Raw genomic sequence first — 20,970 nt, forward strand, 5'->3', positions numbered from 1 at the left:
TTCAGTTCATTAAATTATGTATATATTAGAATAAATATTGGAATATCTATGGAAATAACGTTCATGTAAAATTGTGAAAACCAGGAAATTATGCCAATCGGGATAAAATACACTTCTTTGTGAGACATTTTTCATTCTCTCTTACTTTTATGTTACTCTTCCTAAAGGTAATTTACAAATAACACATGGATTTGCAGTATCTACATTTGTATGGTTTGGGTTATGTACTTATGCATAAAGAACCAGATATGCTTAGGTACTTGCAGAGTATGGTTGCCTTATTCCATCATCAATAAGCTCTATGCCTAAAAAGTACTAAATAAACAATTATTATGCAAATGATGGGGGTTACCTCTTGTACTATAATATTATAAAGCAACTAAAAATTCTAAATTGTTTTTATTTGCTTTTTTATGGTGCACATGTAATTCAACTTTAAGAAATTTCTGGCCATCTCAAACATGATTATATGAAGAATGATAATTTGTTTATTTTAAAATAAATATTTAAATACATATCAATTAGCCTAAATGTAAACAGCTTCAATTTTAGCGCTGCCAACTGTTAAAAGGAAAAGCAACCCGTGTTCAAGTTGTCTATTGGGTTTTATTGTTGGACATATTCTTTCCCATGTTTGTTAGTAAAACAATGCTTTCTCTGCTGCTTTCTGTTTAAGACAACACTAAAGGTAAGTTAAGATATTTGATTTGGTATTTTAATACCAGTAGCTTATCAGAACATTCGTATATCATGTAGGAAGTTCCTGCTGACTTATATTTTTGCCTCTTATTGCTAATAGTAAATACAGTTTAAGCAGACTCTACATGAGCACAGGATGTTCTGATTAGATAAGATAAAGGTGAAAATGGGAAGAAAATATGAATCTTATTGTCGGTATCAAGACTGTATTTCAGTATAGAGGAATTGCTATTGCATGCCTTATTGATGACTTTTACTGGTTAGCTTGGCGAACGAAGTAATAATGCTAAGTTTAACTGCTGAATAAATCTCAGGATAATAAGCGTAGAGTGATAATTTCAAGGGAAAGTGTGGTTTGGATAGCTGACCCATTAAGTACTATATTGTGTCTAGGTTGACTTTAGCAGATGAAGCTACGTGAGTGACTGGACATTAAAATCTGCAAAACACACAAACTGTGTGTATATGAGCCAATATCATAGACTCTGGGACAATGGCGCTGGTCTTCAATCGTGGAGTGCCACTTTACCACCGATATATGCACCAATTATAGGATTCAGTAACATGATGATTGGCGCCTATATCAGAGGTAAGGTGGCAGTCCTGACATCTATCAGCCGTGGAACAAAAAAGTAAGTGCTTCAAACTTCAGATAACACAGGTATGTAAATGACTGCCTGCTCTCCACATGGGCTTGATGTAATTTAAAATAGTAACTTACCTGTAAAAGGAGCTGAACAATACCCAGAAAAGATCTCATTTTTTCCCAGATATAATTAATGGGGAGGGTTTCATCTAACCCATCAAAAGTTGGTGCTATCATTTTAATTCAACACATCGGGCAATGTCCCTGAATTTGTGTGCGTCTTCTAATACATAATAAATAAATGGCACTGTTACTGGAATTAAAATGTAAAAAAGTGAGTACAAGGACACAACATCAATGTATGAGACTTTTAATTTAAACGAGAACTAAAGCTTAACAAACAACAAAGCTTAATAAAGAAGTAGGCTAGAATTGCAGCACATTATGCTTTTGAGATCCTGTACCAGCCCAAGGCAACCACGGCCCTTTAACAGTGAAGATCTGTGTCTCTAAAGATGCTCCAGTAGCTCCTAGGAGTGTTTCAACTGTAAGTGTCACCCTGAGGTGGCCTAGTGGATGCCACCCCGCATGGCTAGTAGCGCATTAGCATTTTCTGCACTAGAAGAGCTAAAATTCTGATTTTGCTAACACAAACAACTTGCTGGACGCAGCCCCCTTGTAGCTCTCCATCTTCTTTTCTGTTAATTCATTTCACAGGTTCTGGGCTGCTGTCAGTTATATAAGCTTAGAGACCAACTCAATACACTGCCACAATATACTATATATATATAGAATAAAAAAGTTCATTCAAATTATCATTACATGGCAGCTAAGAATATAAACCAGTGCAATTTGACATGCAAAATATTTGAACCTCATTTGCTGCTTAATGACTTGGCACAAACCGTAAACATGTTAACTTTCTCATCAGTTGCCCAGAGCTCACTGAGCATGTGCAGTGTCACTGACATTCCTATCAAAATTCAAGATAGGAAGCTTCTGTGACAACTGAAGGCTTGAATTGTTGCTGTTATAGAGATGTTGAAACTTCAGGCTGGTGTAGTACGTAAATATATAAAATACAACATTTCTACCCATATTTGAGTTTAGTTTTCCCTTAAGTTTTACTAAGCTGCATATAGAAATAATGTGATGAGCTGCATCATAGTACACTGTAATTGTTCTCTGAACTTGCCCATTAAATTTAATTGCAAATATGTCACTGAAATTATTTGTTGTGAAAAAAAATAATGATATAGAAACTGAGGTAGTAATCAACATTACCTAGAGAAACATATAAAATGTGCTTTTATTAATATATTTTCACAGTCCAAATAAACAACCAAAGAAGAATATTTGTAGCATTGCATTAACCCTCTTTAATAAGGGTGAATCTCACCAAGCTATGGGCCGAATGCTCATCTCAGAGTTTAAAGAGAAGTCAGCAAACTGATAATCTTATATACCTTGCCTACTGCCTATTCCATGTATCAGAGGTAGAAACTGCAGTAATTGCCAGCCTTCTTCACCACCAACATTTTTCCAATTTATCTGTAGAAGTGATTGTAGTCAATATGGCAGTCATGAATCTCTGCTTCTAATCTCTGTTTTTCTTCCGTTTATACAAAGGAAAACAAATGTATTTCTTTGTAAAGCTACGTGATTATGGTGGGGAAAAGGAGATTAATGAGTTGAGTTTGGGCTAAGCCCAAACACTTATGAAGTTCAGGCAAAGGGGTTTGAGTGCATTTCTGTAGTGTGGATGCTCCATGCCCTGGGTGTGTGAATGGGGTTGATTGAAAGGAGATGATCATATCTCAAGAACTTTATCTGCAGACAGAAGAAATGCTTGTTTACTAGAGGCAGAAAGAAATGTTTGCAGCAAACAGCACTCCAGTTAAATCTTTTTTAAAAAGCCTTTATTGGCAACAATGTTTCAGACAAGCTGGTCAGTAACACAAATGCACAATTTTACTTAATAATTTGTGAATGTTTTAAATTTACTAGATTTAGTTACAACAAAAGTGATCCTTGGGTGCTACGACCCACATTGCTGTGTCAAATATCTTGTTTGAACATGTAAGTGTATATTGTAACACTAACTACAAAACACCTTTGTTTTAGTAACTGCTGTCTGTCTCTCTCATTGATATAGGTATTCTGTGTTCCTCTCCCCCACTCACCAGTACTTTGAAAAGGATGAATTATGTAAAATAGATTACTGCTATTTTCTAATGCTTTAAATCGGCAACTGTTTAAGAGGGGGAATAGAAATTCAGCCAACAGTAAAGGTCAATTGCTATTCAGAAAAATATTTCATAGAGTTGAATTCTGAAGGAATAGTGTTGCTTGCAAGAAGCTAATGCTTATTAGTCAGTAAATAAATGAACAACATGTGTGTTGTTTAACAGGTATAATATATCCATATTGATCCAATATTTTTAAGAAAAAGAATGGCTTTTTTTGTACAATAAGTTAAGGCATACAATGTCAGTGAAAAATCATTGGACTATGCTAATATGCTTTTAGATTGCCATTGGTTTTTGTACGCTAGGAAAGATGTTTATCCATTACAACACTGGTTCAATGTAAATGCCTGTTTTATAACTAATAATATAATATATAATCTCAAAAACAGAACCAAAAAACTACCCAACACCCCCAATATTAGCATCAACATTCAGCCATTTGTCCTACCCCTCTATGGGAGTGGGATGGTTGAGGTATGGGTACTAATATGTTATGTAGAGAACAGGGTCTAATAACAGAAATGCAACCGTGAATAGTAGTAGCTGATAGTCTTATGTAGTCCTGTGTGATCCATAGGAAGGAGATCTAATGCTGAAGATTCATATTATTTTCATGAACTTTTATATGAAACTGCATCAGACTTTAGCCTCATTCCCGCAATCCGATTTCCTTAGAGGGATTGTCATGGGAGAACATGTTTTTTTTACAAAATGCACCATTTAATAGTGCTTTTCCAGCAGAATTCATTTTTTAAAAATATCAAATCTTTTTTTTTTTTATTTACTTTTGAAATTAGGCTAGACTTGGGGGCTGATTTACTAACCCACGAATCCGACCCGAATTGGAAAAGTTCCGACTTGAAAACGAACCTTTTGCGACTTTTTCGTATTTGTTGCGATTTTTTCGGCTTCTTTACGAATTTTTCGTTACCAATACGATTTTGGCGTAAAAACGCGAGTTTTTCATAGCCATTACGAAAGTTGCGTAAAAAGTTGCGCATTTTTCGTAGCGTTAAAACTTACGCGAAAAGTTGCGCATTTTTCGTAGCGTTAAAACTTAAAAGGTGCAAAGTTTCGCGTAAGTTTTAACGCTACGAAAAAAGCGCAACTTTTTGCGCAAGTTTTAACGCTACGAAAAATCGCCAGATTTTACGCAACTTTCGTAATGGCTACGGAAAACTCGCGTTTTTACGCAAAAATCGTATTGGTAACGAAAAATTCGTAAAGAAGCCGAAAAAATCGCAAAAAATACGAAAAAATCGCAAAATACCGATCATTACGAAAAAAACGCAATCGGACTCATTTCGACCCGTTCGTGGGTAAGTAAATCAGCCCCATAGTCTTAGTTTCCCAGGTTCCCTCAGCCACATGACTTGCTCTGATAAACTTAAGTCACTCAGTCTACTGTTGCACTACAAGCTCCCAGACGCCTGCATTGCTAAAAATGCTCCCATGCCCCACCTAATGGTAAATATGATAACAACACTCAATAGCAAAAATCAACATCCGGCTCACCCAATTCGTGACTCCTCCAGTTACATCAGGCAGGAGAAACAATAGTTTATCTGAAAGCAGTTCCATTGTGAAGTGCTGGCTCTTTCTGAAAGCTCAGAATTCAGGCAAAAGTACAATTTTAAATGATAAAATGAAATGTTTGCAATGTACACAGTGTAACCATACACCATACACCATAAACCATAAAAATCATGACAGAATCCCTTCTAACTATTTGTTCCTATCCATCAACCCTCAAACATCTGGACATTATGGAACTTTGCCAGGCTGTCACTGATGAAGAGTTATGTTCTTCATCATATGTATTTATTGGAATACAGTACATTTCTTCTGCTTCTGAATATGCAATCCCTTGTTTTAAATGCACCTAATGATTCAAGTACTTTCTCATGATGTTTGCACCTGAATAAATAAGCAAACAAGATTTTCTTTCTATTTTTTGTAAAATGTAGATTCTTAAGGAAACATTAAAAATGAAGATTAATATAGAGATTGTGTTCATATTAACATATTAAATGGTCTTAAAAAATTGTCAGAATAAAAAAATCATAGCATTTTATTAACTCTATGTATTTATAATTTTAACAGCTGAAAAGGGCAATGATGACTTCTATTCCAAAAGACGGCATCTTGCAGAGCTAGCTGCAAAAGGAAGCCTTCCCCTACATCCAGTAAGAGTGGATCAAGAAAGATCATACAGTCCAGAAGGTGGCACCTTGAAAGTAAATGGACAAAAAGCCAAAGCCAATAAAATACACACGCATCCACTGGCCTCAACATATAATCCTGACTACAAAACCTGGGACCACAGTGAGCACTCACTTCGGAGGCAAGCCTATGCAACTAAGAAGCACTGCCCAGTAGAGTCTGTTAATGAACCACTGCAATCTCAAAATCAGCATTTCATGCCCTCCCAGCCATACTTTGTTACAAACAGCAAAACAGAGGTGACAGTGTGACATTTACAAAATCCCTTATAACTAGAAGAAAATACTGTTGGCATATAGAAGTATAATGTAAGTGAAGTCCTGATAAGCATCAGTTGAAAGGAGTGGGTTGGGACTGCGACGATCAGCAATACAATGAAGAAATGGAATGAGGGGCTCCAGGTGTCATTTCCAGCGAAAAATAGGAAAACTAAATTGCCTAACCTTTTTTAATATATTTTCAAGTTCATAAAAAAGAAATAGCACAAGAAAAACAGCCTTCATCTCCACGCAAATCACATGATCTTAACTGGGATGAGAAAGGACAGGTTATGATATAATGTTATGAGCCAATATTTTTCTAAGAAAAAAAAAAAGGAAAAAAAGATTTCTTGGTATTACTATTTTCATTGTCATCACATTGCACATTGTGAAAATCCATTAAAAATAATAACAAAAAATGGCCTTTCCATTCTTAAGCAAAAAAAAATAAAAATGTAAAAAAAAAATCTTCAAGGACTTAAAAAAGACTGTTATGTTCAAAAAGGGAATGGGGGCTTTCTAATTGGTGGAAGTTTCCAAGCAATTAAAACATACAAAAAAGGACTTTTTAAAGAAATAAGTTGAAAAAGAAGAATGGATTTTGTAACTTGAGGAAAAGGTTTGGAAGATAGAAAATACGCGTTCTTCCTTTTCTGGCGTTCCACTATTCTAGCAGGCAGGAAAACATTCTGGACTGTCTGTTACATTTTTGATTCAGTCATTTTTTGCCAATTTTAACTTGCTTATGACTGGAAATATACAATGTGGGCGGTGCCTTTCATGTATTTATATTGTTCAATGAAAAGTCTTGTTTTTTAAAGTGAATTTTTGACCATTTAGCTTATTTCCTGAGATTTAGCCGAGTATTAGTCTTTTCTTTTTTTAACATTGCTGAAAGTTGTTAAAGCATTTTGGTCTTGTTTGACATCTTTGCTTACTATAATTGCAATGTTTGGTCTCCTTAATGTAAAAAAGAAAAAAAAAATAGAAAGAAAAAGAAAAGACTGCCTCAATGCCTTTCATTTCGTTTCAATACAAATTTGAGGTACTTTTAATGTATTACTTCTATTTTGCATGGAGGAAAATAATTTGTAATAGGTGAAGTCAATTTGATGTTGAGCAATAAATCAAAGATTTCAATCTTGGAATGTTACAATAATGACATTAAGGGGGGAATGCACCAGTGCTTGATTTTTCAGTCCTGGTTATTGACACCAAAATCTGATTTTGTTGTGGAAAAAAAAAATTTCCGTGATTTATTATGCATCAAATCCGAATTCCTAAATACACCCTATAAAATCTGTCTGACAAATGTCCCTAGAAGAATGGAAGATCTTTCTTTGCATCTTGGTTTTAGAGGTTTTCAGGTTTTTTTGACACTGGCTTAGGTATAACAATACTAAAAAAAGTTGCGTTTTTTGTGGGGCAATATGAAAACGTCACAGTTTTAGCTTTTTTTTCCCTTGTCTGTTTTAGTTCATGCTTTTTCAATGCAGATCTTTTGATAAATCACTGACATTCGTAGAAATGAGTTTAGTCATGGTTTCTAAAAACTAGAAAACCATGAAAATCTGAATGTTAATAAATTCCCCACAAATGTACAGTGAAACCACAATTTTACATCCCCTGATTTTACAACATTTTTCTTCTGGTCCCCTAAAAAACTTAAAATAGGGTTGTCTTAAATAGCTGACAAAATAAGGAGTTGCTCATACATACAAATGCTTTAGTTATAGATCTTAACATGGTACATCACTTTATTTAAAAAACAAAGTTGCTTTTATATTTTATGACCTTATGATATATCCAATATAATGCACCAAAATGCCATTTTAGTATCTAGTCCAGGGATCCTCAAACTACAGCCCGCCGCGGTAATTTACCCAGCCCCCGCTGCGTCCTCACCCCTGGGAGAGGGAGGACACAGTGGGGAGTGAGGGAGAGAGAGAATGGTGTGGGGAACTGGGAGAGAGAGGATAGAGTGGGGTGCCGGGAGGGAGAGGACAGTGCGGGGAGCTGTGAGAGAGAGGATGGAACGGGGAGCTGGGAGAGAGAGGATGGTGCTCGGAGTTGGGAGAGAGAGGATTGAGTGGGGAGCTGGGAGAGAGAGGATTGAGTGGGGAGCTGGGAGAGAGAGGACGGTGTGGGGAGCTGGGAGAGAGAGGACGGAGTAGGAGCGGGAGCAGGGAGAGGGGGGGATGCAGGAGCAGGCCATAGTTTGACCCCGCAGCAGGGAGTGGGGAGCAGGCAACGGGGGAGTTGCCTGTAGTTTGAGGACACGGGGGGGTGACTGTAGTTTGAGGACTAGTCTGGCCCCCCATCAGTCTGTGGGACCATGAACTGGCCCCCTGTTTAAAAAATTTGAGGACCCCTGATCTAGTCAATGAAACTCAATGATGTATACCATGTTTGTTAGTTTTAAGCGATGTTAAATTTTGGTTGTCATTATCTTGGCCTATTACATCCTTTAAGGTTGACCAGTAATCATAAATTTTCTTAATTTTCTATGTTTTCCATGTTTTTAAATATGCAGGGAAATAACCATACTGAACACTAAAAATTCCATGTTAGAAGTGTATTGGGCTGTTTATAGTATTGCACTAAGCCACCCCTCTAAAGAGTTACTTCGTGCTTGGTTAAGGATACCGACAGATCATTTTTAGATAGACACATAAAAATAACATACATATAAGCTGAATTAGTAGACTACCTTGGTTCAATTAGTCAAAATGACTCTCCCCAATAAAACATTACATAAGATGCAACACTTGTGGGTTTGACTTTGCAGCACAATTTATTAGACAAAAAAAGAGAAGTCCTATTCTTCCATACCCTGTAGTGAACAATCAATGATATCAAATGTTATAAAAAAGTACAATAAACTAGTTTGATTACTCGAGGTGAATCATTCTCTATTACAATTAGAAAACGGGGTCCTGTAATGAGAAGATCTTTGTACGTCACAGTTAAAAAAAAAATCAATTCTGAAACCCAAAAAGCTTGACAGTTGAATTACATATAGACAAATAACCTCCATGCTTACTGGGAGTAAATATATTGATAAATCTCAAACAGTGTCTTTTAATGTCCAGTTTGTTGATTTCTACAATATTTATGCTTGATTTTTTTTCTTTTCTTTATTATATTGTCATTTAGGGTTAGGAGCTAATATCCAATACACGTTCTTAAAACTACAGTTGTGTAACAATGCTGGACTGGATTGGCCCAAGCAGTAATCTACATTAAGAAGGTATACCATATTAGAATTGTGGTTTTAGATTTCTTAGGGGCATATTTATAAAGGTGTGTAAAATGTTTTATGCCAAAAAAAGGGTGTAAAATAAATGGCGTCTTTATAAAGTTTGGTTGTTGTCCTTATGCATTTGAACATCATGCACATCAATTACAGAAACAATCCATTACAAAGAGCTTAGCAGCATATTCATAAAGGTGTGTATTTATTGTATGCCCGCCCAAAGTCCAAAATAACACCATTAGTTGAACCACTTTCAATCTGACAGAAACCATTAAAGTCAATGAGACAATTTAACGGGGCAAAGAATTTCTGTTGGGAAAAGTTATGTAACATGCTTCCACTTGTTGTTTATGGGAGTATTCTTCAAGCTATCATCTCTTTATATGCAGATAGACAAAAGAAAACTACAGTTTTGCATAAAGTTTTATAAGAATGCTTGATTTTACATGTAGCACCATAATCTTAATCATATTTGGTGTATTCTAACTGTATTCTACACACCTTTATAAATATGCCTTTTAATTGCATATGCTACACAGGATTTTTCTTTATGCGTGGCATTTTTAATATGACTCACACACACATAGAATTCACAAATTTTTCTTTTTAAAATTTGTTAAATTACTCTTTTAAATTTGTTATGTTGTTGGAGTTTACCATATCTTCAGATAATATCATATAATAACATTAAAGGAGAAGGAAAGTCACTTTGGCATTTTACTGCCAATAGATTTGCCAGATTAGTGACGCCTAGAACACTATATTTATTCTGCAGAAAGTTTTACTATACCTGAGAAAAGAGCCATAGAAGCTACCTACATTTGTTTAAGACAGCAGCTGCCATTTTATGTAACTTCCCGCTCTCAGCTCTAACCGTTGGTAGCTCCAGGTCACGCATTTCTAAGGGTGGGGGAGGGAGTTCTTAGCATTCTTGTGGGAGGGGAGAGAGGAGAGATCTGTGCAGACTCTGGCCCCCGGAATGAAGGATTTTTCTGAGAGAGGAAGTCAGATACCATAAGAACATGTTTACAAAACAGGAGACAAGAAATCCTGTGTTTCTTTTGATAGAGGACTCAGACTCAGTGCAGCATTACTGTAAATGCTTATGGTTATGCTTATAGACCTTTCTGATAAAGCTTACTTAGTTTTTACCTTTCCTTCTCCTTTAATTAATAATACCATTTATAAAAATGTTACTTTACACATTCTGGGTTTTTTTTTTCTAATTCAGACCTGAATTTCTTCGTTTTACTGATTAAAAAAACTATATTTGAAAGTCAAATTTATTTAGCAAAAAGCTACTACAAGGAAAAAAAAGTATGCATTATCAAAACATAGATGTATTATTTCCACTCTGTCCATCAGGCTGAACTTAACTATACTATGACCGAGGGGGGGAGGGGTATATTTTGGAACATTTGATTTTAAACAAGTTTTAGAATGCAATCACACTGCTACAGTATTGACAAAAGTGGTAAGTATTATCTGTGCTTGAAACTTGTATTTGAAAAGAACAATTGTGTCATGCAACTGTGTTTTTCAGCACTAGTTTATGTAAAAATCATCAGCCTAAATAAAGTGATACTAATCACTTAATGCAACAACAATTACTTTTTTAGGTGATCTAAAATATGAAAAATTGAAGTTAATATTATTATTATTTGCTGTTTTTTAAGGTCTTTGATTTCTGGACACTTTCTTGACTATGCATCATTATTGAATGATAACCTATTAAAGCAGACTTGTGAACTGATTACAAATGTGTGATTGTAGCACTAGGTATGTGTGTTTTTCATAAGCAGGGATTACAAGTGAATCTAGACACATATCAATCTAACTAGTTTCAATAAGCATTGTCAATATTGTAGTGATGAGCAAAATGTTTGCCAGGTTTTACCACAAAAAAAATTCAATGGATGAAAAAAATGTCATGCAGTAAAAAAATGCTGAGTGGTAGAAAATTGTTGCACAAAAAAATGCCTGTTGACTTCAATGGACTTCATGGCTTTTTGCCATTCGTGAATTTTTTGGCAAAGCAAAACTGGACAGATTTGCTTATCACTACAATTGTAACGCAAGTCCCAAAATAAACTTAATAATATGTCATTTTCTAGACATTTTGTGTCATTGCATCGCTCCCATGCAATTAGGTACATCTGTAAAATTTTGGACAGTATTTCATTATAAACTATGATAAAATTATCATGAAGACTTAAAATTGATTTATGAAATAACTTAAAATCCATATTAAACACTAAGGGCCCGATTCACTAAAGTCCGAAATAAGGAGTGCTATTTATAGCATGCGTTAAAAATCTTATCACTTCTTATTTTTCGCTCGATTCACTAAAAGGACACTTGTCATAATTAAGAAGCGATGTTCTTGGCGTTATTTATCTTACGATGACATATTTTAATGAAAAAAACTATGCGATAAGCGTTATAGGGGCCGATTCACTAAAGGTCAATAACGCTTATCGCATAGTTTTTTTCATTAAAAAGCATGCGATAATTAAGTACCGATTCATCAAAGTCATTTCGCATGTGTTAATCCGCATATCGTATGCACAAAAAAAACGCATTGCGTTAATTAGCGAATAGAAATAGTACTAACGCATGATTCAGAAACACATATGAAGCGTTAAACGTGCAAAATATCGTGTTAATCTTTGTGAATATTAACCCTACTTGGGGCAGGCGGTACTTAAAGAAAATTTCGGTTCGTGAGCTATTGGCAACACAACATGGAGTTTGCAGTCGTATTTTTTCAAGTATATGTTGGCCCTAGAGTGATGCATCCTCCAGTTTTCAGGGAAATGGTGGTTTTCAGAAAGTAATGGTTACGTGCGTAATATATTGCGCTCTGCATAAAATATTGCCTGCTGCGTAATATCTTGTGCACTGCGTAATATATTGCTTGAAAATATGTCATCGTAAGATAAATAACGCCAAGAACATCGCTTCTTAATTATCACAAGTGTCCTTTTAGTGAATCGAGTGAAAAATAAGAAGTGATAAGATTTTTAACGCATGCTATAAATAGCACTCCTTATTTCGGACTTTAGTGAATCGGGCCCTAAATATGTTGTAAAGTGAACATTCAAAAGAACATACTTTACAGAAGTTATTTTATTCCCGTTGCCCTTAGTCTGTATATGGTGTGTAGCAATGCATACACACTATCTATTATGCACTATAAAATCAGCCGCCTGGAGTTTATATTATGGTTTTAATCAACAGCTGTTAACTCTTTTTTATAAAGAGCCTTGCAAAGCAATGACATTTAAGAGACTTATGGTCATTCAAGACCTGGAGGACCACAGGTTTGATATTGCTTCTTGAAAGAGTACATTAAATTAATGTAAACTATCCACACCTCACCTGCTTAATCCCATCAGACCGTATACTTCAAATGACCTGAATTTGGGCTACTTGACACAAGTATGTATTTGTGTTTTTTTTCCTAGCTAAAGCAGCGATTGCACACGAAGCATATCTATTTTTATGGTTCACGTCATGAAAATCATTTTCAACTACTTTCTATACTTTTTGAGTTTGTTTGCTATGCTCTATAGAATGTTTGTTACTTTATTCTCATAAGAGATTTTGTGTAGAGTTTTATGTGAAAAATGCTTTAGAATATGTATGTTTTATTAGTAAGCTGGTGTTAACATTTGTTATCAACTGCTGAGTTAACCAACACCAACTATAACACATTTTTTTTAAAGAATGTTTATATGTTACTATGTGTACTCATTCTATTCTATATGAATTTCTTACCTGGCAATAAAATGGATTATATGTCAGTCCAATGCTATGTTTCTGATATGTCAGTCCAGTGCTATGTTTCTACAAAGCCTAAACTATTGATACAAAAGTTATTGCACGAAGAGACTGGTTATTACAGTATTCATTAGTGAAATTATTGTCACAGGTAATGGGAATTGAGAGATTTTATTCTATTGTCTGTAAAGGGCCAGGCTGTACTGCTATCATTGATCAATGCACACTCATAAAGGCAATCTCACAATAGCTTTCAAAAAAATGTATTTACACCTACTCTTCTATAAGATATCAAATAACTGGCTGTTAATTTCTTGAGTTATAAAGTATAGGGAAGTTAAAAACACACAGAAAGGGTTATTTACAACAGGAGCATAAAGCTTTTAAAAAATCAATGACTCATTAACTAACAATAGAATATATTTACCCAGAATTCCAGAAGAATTGTGCCTACCTTGTTTATGTGCAAGGTTACTGCATGCATTGCATGTTATGGGTAAAAATGGGACATTGGCAAACCATTCAATTTCATGCGGTTCAATTGCTTAGCAGTGAGCACCTACAGAAGTAACACACAAAGGAAGCCCTATATTTACTTGTTAAGGGAGATGTTGCATGGTTCCCTTTACACTACGCCATAGGTTGGCAAGCTGGTACATAGTGATAACATAGATAATTTGTATGCATTGGATGGCACCTAGTCATGCATTTATCAATTGTAAACAAGCCCTTTTATGGGTAATATACTGTAATAAACGTAGCATGGCTACCCTCTGATTACTAGATCTCATGCACACCCAACCCCTTATGTTTATGCCAAGGGTCTGAAACTAAAAAACTCAATTCACTGTACAATTTTATTTCTAGTAAAGGGTAAGGGAAGCATACAAGGGCCCATTTACAACCATAGCTGCAAATTGTAGTCACAAACACAAAAAAAATGATCACAGTCATTGTGCATATTTACACTATTTATTAAAGGTACTTGCACCTAAAGGTACATGCTCCCTGCACATTCATATATTTGCACAAAGTACCATTGCATTGTAAATGAGCCCTATTCTCATTTTTCCCTGTGTGTTGCTTGGGTTACTGCAGTCAAAAGAATAAAGGTTAATTGGCTTCTAATAAAATTAACAGTAAGCAATTGTGATAGGGACATTAGATTGTAAGCACCACTGTAGCACGGACAGATGTGAATAAAGTATAATCTCTCTAAAGTGTTGCAGAATATTTCACACTATATAAAGGATTTTACAAATCATCTTGTCAGCAATAATTCTTATATTTATAACAATATTCTGCTTTCTTCTGTAATATCTACATTCAGATTCTTTTCCAACAAGAGCTGGCCTAGCTGCACAACAACTAAAAAAATACATATGTTTTCATGCTTCGTACAGAGAAATTTATCAGAAACGTATGCTTCTAGTAAGGCTCTGGTAAAACTAGAGTCTTTCTGCCCTTTGCATGGTCTTAGATATTACTGATTTGTTCTAGACATTCTAATATTAAAGGTTTTTGACACTGGACTAAACTGACAGCTCTGGGAGGAGATAAGGGGAATTATGGCACCAAGACACAGATTATGTCTCTCCAATGAATTTCAGTTTGTGCAAACAGAATTCCCAATAACTTTGCAGAAATCAGGAAAATAACAATAACAAGGATGTTTTTATGCCTCTACGTACCATAGAATATCTTATACAGGAAAAATATACTGTATATGGTTGCATTTTTGCACTCCAACACATTACATACATTAAATAAATAAATAAAGGCTGACCACAACAACCAACAATCCTATAATTTTTTCTTTTTAGGAAAAAAATGCATGAGCCGGAGGAAAAAACTAACACTGTTGCTATCTTACCTTTCCCAGGTATCCCTGGCCCAAATTTAAGCTTGCATATTTACAGTAGCATAAAATCCTAGTTCTGCCAAGTGATGTCTGGTGAGAGGTAAGCCGTATAGTGCTTTGTTAGTTTTTCCCCAAGCCAATGCAGAAAATGATGGGCTGCACTCTGCCCCATGTCCCAGATAATGCAACATAAGATACAGAGTTCTACACTTTCAAATGCAAGGGAACCCTGTAACATCCAACTTGGGGCTCCCCAGCACCTTGCTTCCCCCTAGTTCGTTTGTCATTCACCTGTTCCAGGTGAGGCCCACACACCACATTTCGAGCATGCGTGCATGTCGTGCGCACCCCCCCGTGCACCGCCAAAGCACCGCCGCACGTAGCGCCACCCGGACCCTGCATTGAGACTGCCCAGAGAGTGTACCTGCTTGCCAGTGAGACTTCTGAACAGCCAGGCTGGGTGAAAGCTCTTTGCAGTTTGGAATTCCCTCAGGTGGGTATGGAGTGCAGCAAACATGCTCCCCTAACAAATAGGCATTTTTGTATCCAACATGGGAAATACACATGCATTGCGTGAAATCTATTGTGTACAGTGTATTGTGGAATGGCACCATAGCTCAGGAATATGCACGTAGGGCCGCGTGCACCCCCCCCTGCATCGCCCAAGCATGCACGCACGGCACACGTCGCGCCTCGTACCCCCCTTGCTCATGCGATGCACGGGGGGGGGGGGCGGGGTTGCGCCGCGCTCGGGCGCCGGATCTGCTGGTAGGACAAGTAATCCTGCAGTGCCCTTACTAGTTGACTCGAGTATAAGCCGAGGATTCCTTTTTTGGCACATTTTGAGTGCCAAACTCGGCTTATACTTGAGTATATACGGTAGTCAAAAACACTGTGCTATTTGCTTTTTGTATAGAGGGTGGTCCTTCATGAGCGCCTTGTTAAATTGATACATCCACTAATACACAGATATTTATTAACTACTATAGAATATCACTTGTCAAAACTAGAACATATTTACTATCATGGAAAATTAGCAGAATGCTACGTAAATTCACAGAAGCAATGAATTGAAATCTGTACAGCCTCCATTTCTGTTTCCCCTTAAGTGTTATAGTGATGCATTTAAAGGAACTGGGTAAAATAGATTGACTGCACAAACAAAAAATGTTTTCAATATATTATATATAGTCAGGCAAAAATATAATCTTTGAAGGCTGGAGTGGGCAAATGTCTAACATAATAGCCAGAACACTACAAAAGTCACTTGAGGGGGGGGCATATGGGACATAACTGTTCAGTCAGTTTGCTTTTGAATCTGACCTGCTTGCTTACAAACTAACTGAACACTTATGTCCCATGTGCCCCCCCCTAAAGTAGGAAGTAGTGTCTGGCTATTATGTTGAACCATTTATAAATATTTTTTATTTTGTGCAGTCTATCTATTTTACCCAGTTTAATGTTTACACTGAACTGTTCTTTTAAAGTCATTATAATTGTATTATGTTCAAGGCTGTAAAGGCAGAAATGTGATGAGTGTACCACTGGTACATATCCAGGGATGTTTTGCCCTTGGAAATATAATAAGTCTGCATATAATTATTTTAAACATTTCTGTTTTTTGACATTGGAAATTCTTTTCCCCCCTAGTGTGTGTGTTACAATTTTCTTCAGTTATTTTCACTTAGGGTCAGGAACATCTCCTGGTTCAAGTGTCATTACATGGAAGAGAAAATGAGAACCACCATTCAATATGGGCACGGAATGGATTAGCAGTTCTAAAATGGCTTTGCAAGTGGTTCATTCTACTATTAAGTGTTGTCATTACACAACCACGTAGTATCCAAAGCTAATGCTCGGTTGCCGGCTCATGACTCCTCCAGTTACATGGGAGTAGGAGAAACGATAGGTTATCTGAAAGCAGTTCTAATGTGTAGCGCTGGCTCCTTCTGAAAGCTCAGACTGGGGCACAATGCACTGAGATGGCGCCTACACACCAATATTACAGCTAAAAAAATACATTTGTTGGTTCATGAATAACATTTTACCTGGTAGAATGAATTACTATGCAAACAGTATAATTTAAAAATAAAAAGTACACCATAAAAATCATGACAGTATCCCTTTAGAACTACTGTTGAATAAACCCACACTGGCCAATGACAGTCCTTAAAGTTCTTAAAAGTCTTATTCTCACTAAATCTGGCTATATATAGTAAGACAGTAGTAGGGATCACAATGCTACTCCATCGCTGCTATTTTTCTGAGTCTTATTTTAATAATGCTGTCATCAAAGGTCTCTGCTATTTTTTGTAAATCTGCTGCCATTCATTGGCCCTTTTCTTATTTTATTTTTCCAATTAAAATATTTTCACAAGGTCAATTTGGCTTTGTCTATGGTAAAATAAAATGCACAAGCAGCACTACATGTATTTATTCTTCATTTGATATTTAGAAGAACATATAGTATAGTACTGACTGTGCTCTAGAATTCCACTGCCAAAGGACAGCCAAATTGGTTAATTTACTGAAAACAATGCAGTCGGTTTATATTGCTAGTGCAGCCTACTATGGTTCCATTGATATCCTTTTATTCAAGTTAAATGGTCATTAATATTAACCATTATTAGGCTGGATACTATGTCGATACATATATTTTGTCTGTTTGATATTCTTTTTTTATATTTATAGGAATAAAGGTTTAATAAATTAAGATGAGTGTATGCCTGTTATAAAACTGGATACATACAGACCTTTGTGCCCTAATGCCAACCCTGCCATACAATAGGTGAGTAAGATTTTAAAAAAATGGGCCCCAGTCTTTAGTCCTGCCCATCAGATCTTTAAATAGCTAACATTTTGTATAAGGAGATGTTTATTTACTGAAGAGAAAATGGAATTAATATTTCTCACTACTCTATTTACCCTAGCATTACTTCATTTACGATTATTCTCCAAGGTAACACAAATTACAATAACCTTGATATTTTTAAATATTAAATGCTATACACTGAATCGGAACGTTTTTTGACTTCATACATTTTCACTGCTCTACAAATATTTGACAGGGTGTCCATTGTACTAGTCGTTAGAGGATTCTATGTGCCCTAAGGCAGTGCCAGAAAGCAGTAGTTTTCTAATGCTTTTTCTGATTGACCATTGGAAATGGAGACCATATAGACCCCTGCTGTTGTTAAGCATGCGTTTTCTGTCCTTGAAATGCTATTGCAAAGACACAGCATTACTATTACTGGGGGAATGTTTCCATGACATGGATTTTTTTTTCTGCTTGAGTGCTCAGAGAAACAATTGAGCCACAGTACCCAAATGCCGCAACAGCATGAGACTGGACAAGCTTCTCTGATAGCTTGATTGTCATTGTTAGCAAAGAAATAAACCTATGATAAGTCTCCTGAGAATACTGACCTCTGTTGCACATGCCTCATAAATAATTCACTGCACATCAAGATCCCTTTACAAGTGTTTACAAGTGCCGGACTTCATTACCCCAGTTCTACAAGCCACTTGTAAGATAAAGAATCAGTGAACAGGCCAGGGATAAAAAGTAATGGTGGGCATACACATTACTATTAGTCACAGGATAGATCGTTTGTACCCTCCACTAACATTCAGAGCTGAATTGTCAGATATGCAGGTAGAAACAAAAGAATTCTACCCATATTTCATGATTCAGCACTAAACACTTGTTGCTTGCCTTAAGGCTAATGTCACATGGGGAGAATAGTTGCTACAAAAAGCAAGTCCTTCTTCTCCTCCTAACAAGCGATTACTAGAGATTTCAACAATGGAGTGATTCTATTTCCCACAAATCAGCATATCATATTCCCCGGGGTAATGGGAAAATTTGCATTCAATTGCAGCGATTTCCCACTCAATGGGTTTTCCTTTCAGCGATTCCAATAGTTCTAAATGTCAGTGCTTTATTTGTAACATACTAAATATGGAAAGAAGTTGCGACAATTGCATGTTGAACAAATTGAAATAATTCTTGCAAAAACTTACCAGCTAATAGAGAGAAAGCTTGTTAAATTTGGGTTTGGTGAAAAAAGAAGACGAATGGCTTGTAGGGAGATAGGTTAGAGTAGTGGAATTCTTAATCTTGACATTGTTAATAAATTATGAAGAATAAAAAAGGGAAACAATTGATCAAAAAGAAAAATATATACACACACGAGTGGCAATTTACAGAGGGCTATTCAAGTTTTCATTTACCTACCTATTTTTCCTTTACCTTTTAAATGTCCTTCAGTGCATTTCGAACACTAAATTTTGCACAAAAATCCTTTTTGTAGTACATACATGCCTATTGCACATTTAGTCCCTCACAGAAGTATTATCTTTGCACACATATTAGACCAGCAGGTGATCAGAAGAAATTAATATCAATTTATACAGTAATTCCTTTTAAAGATAAACACCTGAACCTCTAAAGATATAACATTCTCATAATCTATAACTAAATATCTCACTTCAAATATTTTTTCCATCACAGGATAAAAAGGAATTAGTTTTTCTCCGCTTATTACATTTGGTTTGATCAATTAGCTTAATCCTAATTAATATAAACTGACTGTAATGTAACATGATTTAGTGATAACTGTAACAGATACCAATTCAAATGTGGCATGGTAATTTGCATGGTATCATTAATCCAGTCAGAGGTATTCCATTGATTTATATGGGGTTTTAATGTGTTATTTAGAGACATGGTATCAAATGTATCACCTTATACATTAATAAAACAATTTATGTAACTCTTATCTTACTAGTACAGACTTTGGTGGATTTATCACTGATTCATAGTTTTCCAATATCCACCAGGCACTAACTAAATAATCACCACAGGTCTTGGAGAAAATAGTTGCACACTACAGCTGTATCTTATAATACTAATTGTCTATTGCTACCTTTTACATTTATCTTCTGTAGATATCTAGTTTGTCATCTTTTACTCTCTGGCTAAATGACCCAAGGTACAGTACCTGTGGCAAGCCTGGTGGAAGCTTCAATCTGGTAGATCACAAGTTGTACCTGTGGCATCACAGAGTGCAGGACAATTTTACATAAAAAGCACACAGGCAGGTAACGGTACAACCAAACTTCCTAGCCATGGAACTTCTCTGCCCCACCCCACCTTCCAGAACTATCAAGACCCTTTTCCACAGTACCAAGGTGAATTATATATTATGACCAGGATATATGACCTAAACCTGCCCCGTATCTCTGAATAAGGGTTGCTGTAACAAAGCTGCTTTTACACAAAGGGATTAAAGTATACTGATCTAATGCTGGTGCTGCATAGGGTTGCCATCTTTAGTTTATAGGCTATCCAGGCGAGGGGGTGGGCGGTGATGTCACAGGCATGGGCGGTGTCATCAAGGGCCAGGACTTGTGATGTCAGGGATGGATCTGATTATGTCAGGGGTGGGGCTATGGCATGGTAATTGGCAATAGGCCGATCACATCACATTAATTAAGAAGAGTCCTTTCTGGATTTCCTTATTTGGAAAACTGGGCAGGCAGGTTTTGTTTGGTGTAAAAAAATGCTTTAGGCAGGTTTTGCATCATGACACATAGTAATATAGTAAGTTAGGTGGAAAAAAGAAATAGACCTTAGTTTAGAAAACAGTCATTTGTGGGGAACGGTATCAAATGCTTGAGCAAAATCCAAATAGATCACATTAACTGCACCCCCACTGTCCAGCTTCTTACTCAGCAATTAAATTTGTCTGACATAACCTGTTCTTCATAAAGCCATACTGCTCATTATGCCATTCTCCAGAACATGATTTTGTATGTGATCCCTTAACAAGCTTTCAAATAACTTTCCCTCCATGGATGTCAAACTTACTGGCCTATAATTGCCAGGCTGAGATTGTAATACCTTTTTAAATATAGTCATGACATTAGCCAATCCAATCCATAGGTACAATACCATATGAAAGTGAGAATATCAGAAACAAAGGCCACTGTAAAACTGACCCTAGCTCTCTCAGTACCCAAAGGTGTATTCCATCTGGCCCAGGTGCCTT

At 36.1% G+C, this 20,970-nt stretch overlaps 1 protein-coding gene across 1 annotated transcript in view; it reads left to right on the forward strand.

The window, feature by feature from the left end:
• shisa9 (shisa family member 9) overlaps positions 1-6,232 on the forward strand; it is a 195,698-nt gene extending 189,466 nt beyond the window's left edge. The window contains 1 exon segment of the mRNA NM_001112925.1: positions 5,638-6,232. Within this exon segment, the coding sequence (NP_001106396.1) occupies positions 5,638-6,008 (371 nt within the window). The 3' untranslated portion in view covers positions 6,009-6,232.
• Positions 6,233-20,970: the final 14,738 nt, after the last annotated feature.

The sequence above is a fragment of the Xenopus tropicalis genome, chromosome 9 (genome assembly GCF_000004195.4).
Source record: "Xenopus tropicalis strain Nigerian chromosome 9, UCB_Xtro_10.0, whole genome shotgun sequence".
Lineage (NCBI taxonomy): Eukaryota > Metazoa > Chordata > Amphibia > Anura > Pipidae > Xenopus > Xenopus tropicalis.